The following is a 13,284-nucleotide window of genomic DNA, read 5'->3' on the forward strand; positions in this document are numbered from 1 at the left end:
TTGTATTCAAAATGCAGAAAATAATCAGTCATCTGAAGCCTTCTTGTTAAGTAGGTTTGACCCAAAAATAAATAAGAGCCTTGCAGAAAGGGTTCACCCTCCGGGCATCCAACAGGTTAATATACACTTAGTACATTATCCGATTTTACCAGCTGCAATAATAAATACTGCCTAAAAGGCATCAGTAATACTATAACAGGAACAGGCACGTTTCTATATGTTATATTTTGCCACAAATACTATATTTATCTGTATCAAACCCACATCATAGTTTTTATGTTTGATATCCTGCCGGTATATACTTTATGTTCTGTCCATATGCATGTTGCACTGATTTTCTGAACCGTATTCGAGATCATATTTTCATTTTACACTGCTTTTATATTATGACACTACTATCCCTTTACCTCAACATTTTTGTTTCCATATGCTCTTGTGAAGTTTCAGTTCCCTTTTTCATTGTATACACAGCTTGTTATTTTTACTTTCTCAGTTTGTTTGTATGAAATTATCTCCTTATGTTATACACAGTCAAATCTACTAAGGGTAGTAAATGAACCTTGACTTCAAAATATTAAAGAAAGCAACAAGACAACGATCAATAGTTCAGTTTTATTATTGTAACAAAATTGGATTAGAATTATTTACATTTGCAATAACACGTTGAAAAATAATAATAAAGAAAAACAGACATGAAAGAGGCAACTTAATTTCTTCTCTCCAAGTTTCGGGACTTGACATGATCCATAGCGACACAAAATAAAATGATGATTTACTCGACATATTTGCCCAGGATATCTCCGTCACGGAACAAGAAATAGTCCTGGAGGAAAGAATAGGAAAACAACACATTAAAACAAGGAAAGGCACGAGAGGAAACACATTTGTTTCTGATCCAGGTGAAACTGTACTCTACCTTGTTGTCCAGACTGATTTTAGTTCCTCCGTACTCCGGAAGAAGGACACTCTCTCCCACCGTCACACTGACTGGCATCAAGTTACCTTTCTAGAAAATAAAATACAACACAAGAGTTACACAACAGTCTTCAGAGACAAAGCTTTACAACTATACAGCAGGATTAGGGGCATTAAAGGGTGAATCCAAAGCCTGGGAGAGGGGGAGATATTCCAAGAAAAGAAACTGGAGATCTAAGTTTAAAATTTCCTAGAAAGTAATTGAATATTCTTTGAGATAAAAGAGGTAATTGGACTAAAAATAAATTGGGATATCCTGTAAATGTTTGATATACATTCCATACTGTTGCTCCTCCTCCATAATGAGTGCTTGTGGACTTTCCTGTTCAACTTCTGTCATGTGATGAGGTTTATGATGAGCAATGCGGATCCTATTAATGTAAAGTTGTGGTTTTTCCTGCAAAATCACCTCCTTAATATCAGAGAATATCTATGTTTTTGTAATCGTAAATCATCCAGTAATTTCTATGTTTCCTTCAGTCTGAATGTTACCCCTAGCTCCATATCGGACATTTGCCTGCATCTCTAACAGTTATCCAGAAAATGAGCACCACTACCAGGTAAGTTTGGGTTATCTCACCTGGTTGACGGAGCCCGGCCCGACTGCCACCACCTTGGCCTGCAGCACTTTGCTCTGAGCCTTCTCCGGCAGCATGATGCCGCCCTTCGTCACCGTCTCTGCGGTGAAGCGCTCCACAAGCACCCGGTCGAACAAGGGGAGGAATTTTCTGAAGGCCTGTAGAGTAACCACAAAGAGAGGAAATCATTAGCAAATAATATTAATTACTATCGAATAACATTTTAGTTTTAAGAGAGGTCATAAAGCAATAAAAACTAAAGAAACTCAGGTTTATACTTCATGGTTATGCTGACAAATTAGAAAAATATGGCATCTGTTCATTGAATAAGCTGAATCTAAGAGCCTTAAATCTCCTTATAAGTCATTTGTAGACATACAATTGCTGCATTAATTATGGAGACATTGCATAGTTACACCTTTTAAAGTGTAATCCTTAATATGTTTTCTATCTCCTTGCAAATATTTATAATTATTTGGTCCTTTTTGCACTTTCGTTTATTAAAAAATAGGTTTTTTTCACCAAATTCTGTGTAAAACTCAAATCCAATGAGCACTATTATTGGAACAAATCACATTTCATTTATGTTACATCACTTTATATGAATGAAGCCTTTATTTACTGTAAGAAGCTCATGTTACACAACCCTAAAGACAGTTTACCCCACTGAGTTTATAGGGAGTTTTGAAACAAACACACACTGATAAATAGGAGTTAATCATCTACAGTATTCATATTCAAAACACATAAAAGGGTTTGGTAAAATGTGTGTAACAGGACTGATTCATTCCCATCTGGTCGATCTATTGGGAAAGGGGGAGGAAGGTAAATAGAGGAGGAGGAAGAAGAGGGGGGAGGTGGAGTAAGGCAAAAATAAAGCTTAATTAAAGACAGTATCTCAACAATAAGTGAGCAGCTCCTCCACAGAGGCAGCCTTTGTGGAGTTATTACAAAGCTCAGTGTAATGAATGTTAGCATTTCTTCATTCTCTCTGTCCAATATTCCGGGAGAAGCAGCAGCTGAATAAGGGACGACAAGATTTATAACACCAGCTGCAGCCAACATGTCTGATCACAGCAGATGTACCAGTGACCTTGGTTGAAGGTTGTTTTTGAACAAGGTGGTGGAAGGGGGAGTTAAAACGGGGGGAAGGGTGTGGGGGAAGGACAGGTCACAGTTTGTTGACTGATCCAAAAGAGGTGGGGTAACTCATTCATGGTGACAGTTTAACCCGAGGACAAGGACAGCTGATAAAGTACTTTAATGGTTATTTTGTGGAAGAATCTTGGGAGTTTTAGGGGAATCGCTCACCGCTGGAGTCAGAAACAAACAGGGGTCGGATAAACACCTTGACTGATGATGAAACGACCTCCAGGTTTTTTTAAACACGAGAAGATAACACTCAAGGCCAGCTGTACAGACTACCAGACTGTTTTTTTAACAAGGTTGTAGGGGTACAAGTTGCATAACTGCATCATATTTTTCTCACTTTTCTTATATTTCCCCCTCGTTTATATCAATCAGAATTAACACCTCTCAATTCCATTCCGTACCATAGACAACAACCTCCAAAATGAGTATTAGTTTAACTAGGTAGGATTTATTACACAATACACATAATAATAATAGCACATTTTGAGCACCATTTTCTTAATTTTATAATAGTCTGCATTTCCTGTTGTACTTAGAGCTTTAGGAGTTAAATTTCCTCACAGCTTTACTGTAATAAAAACCTGAAATAAATATCGTAATCCATTTCTTTTATAGATTAATGAAGGTCAAATAAGTGGCTATGACAGACCATGTCCACGCTCTTTAATCAGATATAAGTGTCTTTAAAACTGTATTCCTAAATCTCCTGTTTATTTCTGCATATAATTAGCTGGCAACAGAATCCTATAGAAAAACATATCTTGAATTATTCTTTTGGCTTTATTGTGGGTTATATTTGCACCCCCAGTTCTCAGGAGGACCTTCCAAAGGTAAACCTGTAGTATGACATGTCGTGATGTCAGAGACGACGTAAACGGAAGCAGGAAATGATTTCAACGAGCATGCAATTCGTATTTTTCACCCACCAAGGGCATGCATGGTGCAATATTACAAAATGTAAATGACAAACATGTAATAATAAGCAGTTTTAAGAGATAAAAGCACGAAATTAGAATACATTCTGGTCTTTCTATTGCATCACCGACAGTTCATTCATTCACATGTGACTGCTGCTCCAAGGATGCATGAATGAATGTCAGGATCAGAAAAGTATGACATTAATTAACCTGCATTTATAACCACATATGTCTGAATTTATGACCGAATATACCTAATACTACACAAGAAAGCAGAAATATGTCGCATTATATCTCCATTTACAAGTTAAAGCGTGCCAGTCTTCTATTTTAACAGTGAGTACAATGCATTATAAAGACAAAGATGCCTTTGTTTAGTAAACGTATCCTTCTCTCTCAGCTTTTAATCGCTTGACCTTGTGAAACCATGTTAAAGGTAGCTAACACAACATTAGCTAGCTGCGTATTACAACACAGCAGCTACATGCAGCCTGTTTAATCCTGTAGTTAACTCATTGATCTATCTTTAGTTTGAATTATAAACACCTACAGTTGTTTAAAGATGAGTATCTTACCATTTCTGGATGTGTGAGTGGTCTGGGAGACGACGTGAAGCTGCAGGTTTTCGTGCTGTGACACAGACTGAAGGGGAAATCTGTACTCCACGTGAAATGGACTGCGCATGCGCATTGCTATGTAACAAAATTGGCACCGGATTCTCTGCCTTCCAGAAGATTCCACAACACCTAACTGCGAATAACAACATGTTTTCATTCATAACTGTTGTTTAATGAGAATACAGCGTGTTTTGGTTGTGTTTTATGTCTTATTCAGTGTTTAAATCTCGCAGGAATGTTGCACTATATAAACTTTGACCTCTATTTTTTCCTCCAATGGCACATGAGAAGCTTCTAGAAACGCCAGCCCCGGATCGAGCATAGACAGATATTCTGAATTACACAAGTGCACATTTATTTATTATTTAATGAACTTATATTTTGATTGGAAACACTGAAAGTAAAGCTCTCTGTTTGTTATTTAATGTGTAATTATTTGTGTATATGTATAAGAAATTATGGCTTTTTTTGTTATTTAATTAATATTATTATTAATAATAATATTAAATATATATATTTTAAACTTTAAAAAGGAAATCTGGAACATGTAAACTACTGACTGATCGATGTCTTGATAAGATATTAAGACATACTTTATTGATCCCAAATTGGCAAATGTTTTTGTTGCAAAAGCATGTAAAACAAGTAATGCACATAATTAGAAATAAAAAGAGTAGAAAATCACAATCATACAATATAAACATCATGAAATAGGAAATAAAACAATACTAAAGAGTGAAAATATAAAAGTTGACCGTGAAGAACAATTATGTAAACTATCTGACAAATAAAACACTATTTAAGGGCTTAAATGACAGCTAAGATAAATTAAAAGTGGGATATTATTTACATTTAGTGTGCAAGACTGACATATTAAATTAAATATACATGTAAAATCTACAGATCTTGTCTTGGAATTATTATGAGGACAATATTATCCATTTTAAAACCATTTATTTTAATATGTATACATCTTTCTTTCCCCTATATTTCGTTAATTAACTTTGTTTTATTCTATTTTTCTATATATTTACTGCAACAGGTATACTCCATGTATTGAATATACTCAAAGAGGTGGAAGAAAGTCAGTCATTTTGCTGTTATAGCATGTATTGGACATTTTTCTAGAAGGGTCCTGCAGTTATTCATGGTCCGGGGTTTCGCCGGTGAATGCCCCGGATGTACAAGCCCATGTGCAGCTCCATCAGGATCTCATTTGCAGCACACGGCTCGTCCTTTTACCTCCGATCGTCTCTCATTCAGACCTGCAGACCTCCACCAAGAAGCAGCTACTCGCTCTTTTATACCTCACAAGTAAGTACTGACATCCTTGTTAACTATTGAAAAGCCGATATGGCGAATATAACAATGTATTTGCACTTTGATGTAACATTTAGGGCGGATTTCTGCTCCAGCTATGAGGCAACAACTAGCTTTAAATACTACCTAGCATACAGGGTTTTCATTCGTAACTGCAAGGACATACAAGCTGAAACGTGACTACAGCTTTGAGGTGACTGTCACTGTATGATATACTTATTCCAACCCTGATATTTAATTTGATTTAATCAGAAATGTGTGATTTTGACATGATGTAACATTGCCTGTCATCCTCCACCATAATGCAGCTGTGCACAACCTTACATTCAGTGCATTTAATAAGAACTGAAGGTCATTTATACACACTATCAGCATGTATTCCTGCTGTCGCACAGTGTGATGGGCTCTCATTGATGATGCGGCTGTTTCCGCACATGCTTTTTACAATATGACCTTGTGACGCACGACCTGAAGAGCACACGTGGGGGTGGGGGGGAACCAGGAACTAGATTTCGGGGGGGTGCTTTTCATAATCCAGTCACGATTCAGGATAAATGGTAATAAACACCATATGCTTTATTATTTGTATGCACTGTAAATTAGGAATATTTGCCAAATTGAAAAATGGGTGGTTGTACTGCATCTGAGAGCTAATTGAAGCCACTGGTGGGAAGTACATTTAGTAAAGTACTGGACTTGGGACACATTTTTAAGGTAGTATTTCTGCTTTATGCTACATCATACTTATGAGTAGAGAATGTATCTTAACAAGTGAGAGGAAGCTTTAATTAATTAGCATTTCTGAGATAATTATGGAGCGACACTCCTTTTCAAAATGACATAATCAAAGAAGAGAAACAACAACAACAACATTTTCCAACAGAGAAGCAGATACAGTTATAATTTGTTCCAAGGGAAGCTTAGAAATAGGATGGATACTTAGAGGGAAGTATTTTACTTTTTAATAACAACACTGGTATTTAGTAGTAATGGAGTTGCTGAATCCTGACAACACTGTTATCTATCTTCTGAGTATTGCCATAAGGGATTAGTTTAGTCACTCAATGCTAATTTAGATAAAGCACAAAGGCCACTCATTCTGTTTCTTTCAGCGGCTCAAACATAAGAATTTGCTGGTTTTATATTAGTGTCCTTAATGATTTGGACTGCTAGTTTGAGACACACATCAATATGAACAATGTGATGGTAATGGCTGCAACCCTCAGGATTAAATGTTCTCTGGATTGTTGGAAGCATGGCCTTGAAATAAAAAAAAAAACCTATAAATTGTAATAACTGTAGTGTGCTCAAATCCATCCCCCTCAAACACAAGGTCAGCCTTTAGATTGAATTGTGGTTGTAAATGTAACCTTTTTGTAGAAGATTACTTTGAGAGAATGGAGAATGTTTGACTATATGAGTGAGATCCATTCATTTACTAGTGTCATGTGATACCACTAGTGACCACCAGGGGCTCAGTTAACCTTTGTAACACATCATCTGTCCTCCTGTGACATTTGGAAGGGGGGGGGGTGGTGGGGGGGTTGGATAATTATTATTTAGGATGTGCCAATACCTCAGTGCAGTTTTAACACCACGTAGTATACATGTGTATTTTAAATGAAGCAGAGATTCTGGTGACTCTGCAGGTTTAATTGGACACTTCACAACGTCCATTCATCTCCAACATGTTGCATAACTCTTCCTCTGTGTCTGTTCCCTCCTCAGAGATGTTTCGTCTCCCAACCATCATGAAGCAGGTGAGGCCCGTGTGCCGGGCGCTCGCTCCTCACCTCACTAGAGGCTACGCTAAAGACGTGAAGTTCGGGGCTGAAGCCCGGGCTCTGATGCTGCAGGGAGTCGACCTGCTGGCCGACGCTGTGGCCGTCACCATGGGCCCCAAGGTAATAATCGTATTAAATATTGTAGTTTTTTAAGTGATGAATTACACACTTTTGTCATGTTTAATCGAAGTGTCCAAGTGTCTGTCGTTGAAACAGTCCTCAAATAGAAAAACTCAATTTGGACAAAGTGATTCATTGGATTAGCCTTTCCTTTAAATCAGATTAGCATTCTTCATTCAGCCCTTTTGTAACGTAGTCCAGATCCCATGGTTGGACCCTTATATCTAAGCACTTCCTGTCTGTGTTGCAGGGTCGTAACGTGATCATCGAGCAGAGCTGGGGCAGCCCGAAGGTCACGAAGGACGGCGTGACGGTGGCCAAGAGCATCGACCTGAAGGACAAGTACAAGAACATCGGCGCCAAGCTGGTGCAGGACGTGGCCAACAACACCAACGAGGAGGCCGGCGACGGCACCACCACCGCCACCGTGCTCGCCCGCGCCATCGCCAAGGAGGGCTTCGACACCATCAGCAAGGGAGCCAACCCCGTGGAGATCCGCCGCGGAGTCATGATGGCCGTGGAGACCGTCATCAAGGAGCTGAAGAACCTCTCCAAGCCGGTGACCACACCCGAGGAGATCGCACAGGTAAACATGACGAGGAGTCAGTTTATTTAAGTGATGAAGATGAGCACAGGGGGGGTGGAAGAAGAAGACATTTATTAATCCAACAAGAGGGAACTCAGTTTTTAATGGTAGTGGATATAGTACAAGTAGTTTCATGCATCAAACTTGACCAATACATAATAAGCAAGGATACACATTTAACACATTTAGTACAGTTACTTAAGAACAATGAGAAGTAAACATAGAGCAGTCATCTGAAACTATAGTTAGTACTTAGACACATTTGACTGCAAAATCAAATACTTTTAGTACATTTTGCAGATAATAGTTGCATGATTTTAGTGAGGTTTTGGACTTCTGAAAGTAATTAAGTACATTAACTCCTGTACTTAACTCGAGTTCTCTTGCTACTACTTGACTTCTACTCTACTGCATTTAAAAGTGAAATCATGGATTTTTAAATATTAGTTAAGTTTTGCATTATATGTATATATTTTTTTCTGCATAAAGACTATTTTTGATATCTTAAATACACCTTACTGACAACACTTTTGTACTCGTACTTAAGTGAGATTTTTAACGTAGGACTTTCATTTGCAATGGAGTGTTTAAAACAGTGTAAAAGTAAAGGCTATTAAAACGTGTTCCACCACTGGACCTACTTTTGAGCTTGACTTCTTCTACGACTGTAACACTAAATGTTTTTTAATTGTATTTAAGGTTGCCACAATCTCAGCCAACGGAGACGTTGAGATCGGTACCATCATTTCCAACGCCATGAAGAAGGTCGGACGCAAGGGAGTCATCACTGTCAAGGTTAGTAGCGTTTAATACTGTCACACCTTCCTATCCACAGACTCCCAACACAATCACTGGAAATAATGGCACAGTTAGCCTGTAATAGAGTGTGTGAGCTAATCAATGCTTTGCCTCTCAGGACGGAAAGACCCTCCACGACGAGCTGGAGATCATCGAGGGAATGAAGTTTGACCGCGGATACATCTCCCCTTACTTCATCAACTCTGCCAAAGGTAACGGAGCTCACACTGGCTGCCTAAACGTCTTTGTCTTCATTGAGAGACTCCATGCTGAATGTGTTGTTGGTGTTTCCAGGTCAGAAGTGCGAGTTCCAGGACGCCTACATCCTGCTGAGCGAGAAGAAGATCTCCACCGTGCAGAGCATCGTTCCCGCTCTGGAGCTCGCCAACCAGAACCGCAAACCTCTGGTGATCGTGGCCGAGGACGTGGACGGAGAGGCCCTCAGCACCCTGGTGCTCAACAGGTACATACGAGACGGAAATGTTGGGAGTAGAGATGCAGCGGTCTCATGTGGCAGATTGTTTTAGGTGCGACTTGAAACTCCTGCAAGTTCAATTAAGCTTAGGGTGAACGAGGTCTTTTAACTTGCTGCAGTTTTTGGAAAAATGTTAATATTTTATACTCAATGTTTTTAAGTTCATTAACATTTTCCATAAATAGAAAAGTAACAAAACATTTTCATTTTTCAATTAAAACATTCATATTTCAAAGTAAATGCTTTAATATAAACATTAAAAACAACAAACAAAAATCCATTAGACGTTACGAACATGTTTGTATGCTGTGAATCGAAATGTAAAATATATAGTTTTAAATGTTTGAATTTAATCATAACTTCCATTCTGCATTAAAGAAACATTCCCAAAAAATAAATAATAATAATATTTATTTTAAAGAAAGGAAATGTAATTAGCTGGTCAGACTTTTCAGAAATCAGAAATTGAGAGTTCTTCGTGTTGTGCTGCGTTGAATTGTTCTAAAGCTTGGTTCTTAATGTATATATTTATCAAAGTCATTAATCATGTCGTTATTTGCAGGCTGAAGGTGGGGCTCCAGGTTGTGGCTGTTAAAGCTCCAGGATTCGGAGACAACAGGAAGAACCAGCTGAGGGACATTGCCGTCGCCACCGGAGGAACCGTAAGTTCGCTTCTCACTCTTAATTTAATAAAATACATTTTAATAATTAGATATAACTAAATACATTGAGCTAAAAGGAAAGTATTTTTATATGTGGTGCTAGCGCCTTTGTAGCCGGTTATTTCAAATGAACTGACCATTACTTCTACAAATACTTTAACTTCAATGAAAAAGATCAGAGTACTTACTCCATGAAATTGTCTGAACCTCCCAATTAAAGTGTGATAATCCATCTCTGTGTGTCTTGATTTCTAAATATCTTTCTATCTCCTCCTCTCTGCAGGTGTTTGGAGATGATGCTGTGGGTCTGGCTCTGGAGGACATCCAGGCTCATGACTTCGGTAAGGTGGGCGAGGTACAGATCACCAAAGACGACTGCCTGCTGCTGAAGGGCGGCGGCGGCCCCGCCGACGTGGACAGGCGTGCAGCGGAGATCGTCGAGCAGCTGGAGAACACCACCAGCGACTATGAGAAGGAGAAGCTCAACGAGAGGCTCGCCAAGCTCTCCGACGGAGTGGCCGTGCTCAAGGTGGGTCTCGAAACACAGTGACTAGAAAGCAAATCAAATATAAAGTTTTGTCTCTCAGAGCTTTACAGTCGGTTACAGTACAGATGAACCAACCATGAATGAAAGAATGGCAGATTAACACAATTTGTGTCGCTCTGTACTTCAGATCGGAGGAACGAGTGACGTTGAGGTGAACGAGAAGAAGGACCGTGTGACGGACGCTCTGAACGCCACCCGGGCGGCGGTGGAGGAGGGCATCGTGCCGGGCGGCGGCTGCGCTCTGCTGCGCTGCATCCCCTGCCTGGACACCATCGCTACCGTCAACGCTGACCAGAAGATCGGTCAGTAAAGATATACTGTGTTTTACACATTTGGGGATTCTAGAGATAGTTTTGACAAAAGGTTCTCAAATAATAGTTCTATATTTGTTTTTGCTGAATCTTTTAATGTTACTTGTGGTATCAAATTAATATATTGGGTTGAAATGAAAAAATTCTCTGAGTAGATATACTAAGTTACTTTCCACCAGCACTGTTCAGTGAACGTGACGTAGCCTTATAGTTTGGGGGTTTCAACGAAGGAGAATACTGAGTTTTCTTTACTAAATGTGTATTTTGTTGCAATAAATACTTTAGAAAGTGAACAATACTTCATCTTTAATATAATAAAGTAACTGTAATCTAATTTACTTACTAATATTAGTGGGTTTAGTGTTATGCTACTCTTTAAAGTTGAGTTTAATAACATGAATACTAAATCCTTTTGTAGAGCACATTTACAGTACATTTTAAACAGTTTCCATTTTTCTTGAGCAACGAACACATCTTCAGATTTATTAAATCCAACTTCCTCTGTTCCCGACAGGTGTGGAGATCATCCGACGGGCGCTGCGTATCCCCGCTATGACCATTGCTAAGAACGCCGGTGTGGAGGGCTCTCTGGTGGTGGAGAAGATCCTGCAGGAGGGCGCGGAGATCGGATACGACGCCATGCTGGGAGAGTACGTCAACATGGTGGAGAAGGGCATCATCGACCCCACCAAGGTAAGGCTCGCATCACATTTACCCTTTATTTTAGAGCGTAATATGAGATCTAAACAGGGTCTCTACTGCCACCTAGTGGTTGGGAGGCTCACTTTAGATCTGATATTTACAATATGGACTGAAGATTTTTGTTACAGATCCAGAATATTTAAACCACAGGGAGATAAAGGCTCCACTTTCTACTGCCAAATGTGCCGACAGATGTTCATCTTCAAATGAATTGATCCTTTAGCTTTAAACATGATATGGAAAATAAGCCTCGCAATATATGCATCAAGCCTAAAGCATTAACTAATAACGTCCTCTCCCTGCAGGTGGTGAGGACGGCGCTGATGGACGCTGCAGGAGTCGCCTCCCTGCTCTCCACCGCCGAGGCCGTGGTGACGGAGATCCCCAAGGAGGAGAAGGAGATGCCCGGCGGCATGGGCGGCATGGGAGGAATGGGTGGCATGGGAGGCGGCATGGGTTTCTAAAGCCAGCCCTCCTGACCTCCGCTGTACAGACTAATACAGGCAGAGCGGTGCTGGGTGGGGGCTTAGAGGGGGGAAAATCCTCTAAGAAAACTGCACCCACCCCCGCCAGACTTTGTCCAAACTGACTGGCCATGAGTGTATGTTGGAGCTGCAAATGTTTGTCCCGCCCTCCCTGAATTTCAACCAATTACACAATTCTTCCTCTGGAGGAGTCTGAAGAACCCTGAGGATGGAGCCCATCAAGTTACTACACCTCTACTCCACTCTAATGGCTACAGAAAGAAAGATTATACACATTTATAAAGTCTTTAGTGTTGATGCTCTATTAGCACTAAGAGAACAGATGCCTAGCCATGATTGTCAGTTATTTTTGTCGTAGTATTTTGTTAATTCTTGTTTTTGTTTTTTATATATCTGTTGTTCTGTTTCCCCCCCAAGCTAACATTACGATTTAATTAAACCATTTTTCTTACTGAGCTTTTTGTGACTTTTTTTTCCTTCTTCAGTTGGGTGACGAGTGCCTAAATTACCAGTGTAAGAAACTGTATAATTCAGAGTAATGTTTACGCAGATGTCTGTGGGAGTCATCTTCATGCATGTGTGTTTTCTTTCCTGTATGCTGACTTAAAGTGAAGGGTGGTGGGCTCGAGTTACACAGTCTAAATGTGAAATGCTGTGTGTCCTTGTGCTGTTAAACATTGGCCTTCATTTCTCCCCTCATGTGCTCTGCTTTAACTTCAGTCACATCCAGAAAACTCTACATACTTACATTAAACTCACGGGACGTTGTTCCTGTGTGAAAACCGCATACAGCAGTGCTCACTCACCTTCTGTTTGTACAATGTAGACGATGATTAACGGTGATTTTCTTTCCTTTTTTTAATTTAATAAATTCAATTGTTCAGACATTTTTGTCACTCGAGTTCTTTTCAAATGTTTGCTGTTAAAGCCAGAAACAGCATTTAAGATACTAATTAAATCGCTATTATGGAGCTTGTGTATGCTATAGAGATAGAGGAAACATTCGCATATTTTTCAGTGTCACCATTTAATATTAAGAACATATGCATTGCCCCTCCAAATAAAAAACGTTTAAAGGGTCATATTATGCTCATCATTAACTTCCTATTAGTATTTGTTGTCTCTCCTGGGACGTGTCTCCATGCTTTAATGTTCAAAAAGCTCTTTGTTTCTCTCATTGCGGCACCTCTTTTCACCCTCTGTCTGAAACCAGAGCCCCAGTCTGCTCTGATTGGTTAGCTGGCTGGCTCTGTTG

At 39.5% G+C, this 13,284-nt stretch overlaps 2 protein-coding genes across 2 annotated transcripts; one reads left to right on the forward strand and one right to left on the reverse strand.

Moving 5' to 3' along the window:
* Nucleotides 1–600: 600 nt before the first annotated feature.
* On the reverse strand, nt 601–4,414 carry hspe1 (heat shock 10 protein 1). The gene is made up of 4 exons (XM_063887341.1): nt 4,198–4,414; nt 1,556–1,711; nt 917–1,006; nt 601–823 (listed from the first exon to the last, which is right to left on the reverse strand). The coding sequence occupies exons 1-4, from the start codon at nt 4,198–4,200 to the stop codon at nt 773–775; spliced, it is 300 nt and encodes a 99-aa protein (XP_063743411.1). The 5' UTR covers nt 4,201–4,414; the 3' UTR covers nt 601–772.
* Nucleotides 4,415–5,396: 982 nt separating this feature from the next.
* On the forward strand, nt 5,397–12,914 carry hspd1 (heat shock 60 protein 1). The gene is made up of 11 exons (XM_063887910.1): nt 5,397–5,553; nt 7,288–7,463; nt 7,714–8,049; nt 8,749–8,844; nt 8,966–9,059; nt 9,142–9,310; nt 9,885–9,984; nt 10,268–10,513; nt 10,659–10,833; nt 11,357–11,535; nt 11,850–12,914. The coding sequence occupies exons 2-11, from the start codon at nt 7,290–7,292 to the stop codon at nt 12,006–12,008; spliced, it is 1,728 nt and encodes a 575-aa protein (XP_063743980.1). The 5' UTR covers nt 5,397–5,553; nt 7,288–7,289; the 3' UTR covers nt 12,009–12,914.
* Nucleotides 12,915–13,284: the final 370 nt, after the last annotated feature.

Source organism: Eleginops maclovinus, chromosome 7 (assembly GCF_036324505.1).
Source record: "Eleginops maclovinus isolate JMC-PN-2008 ecotype Puerto Natales chromosome 7, JC_Emac_rtc_rv5, whole genome shotgun sequence".
In the NCBI taxonomy this organism is placed as follows: domain Eukaryota; kingdom Metazoa; phylum Chordata; class Actinopteri; order Perciformes; family Eleginopidae; genus Eleginops; species Eleginops maclovinus.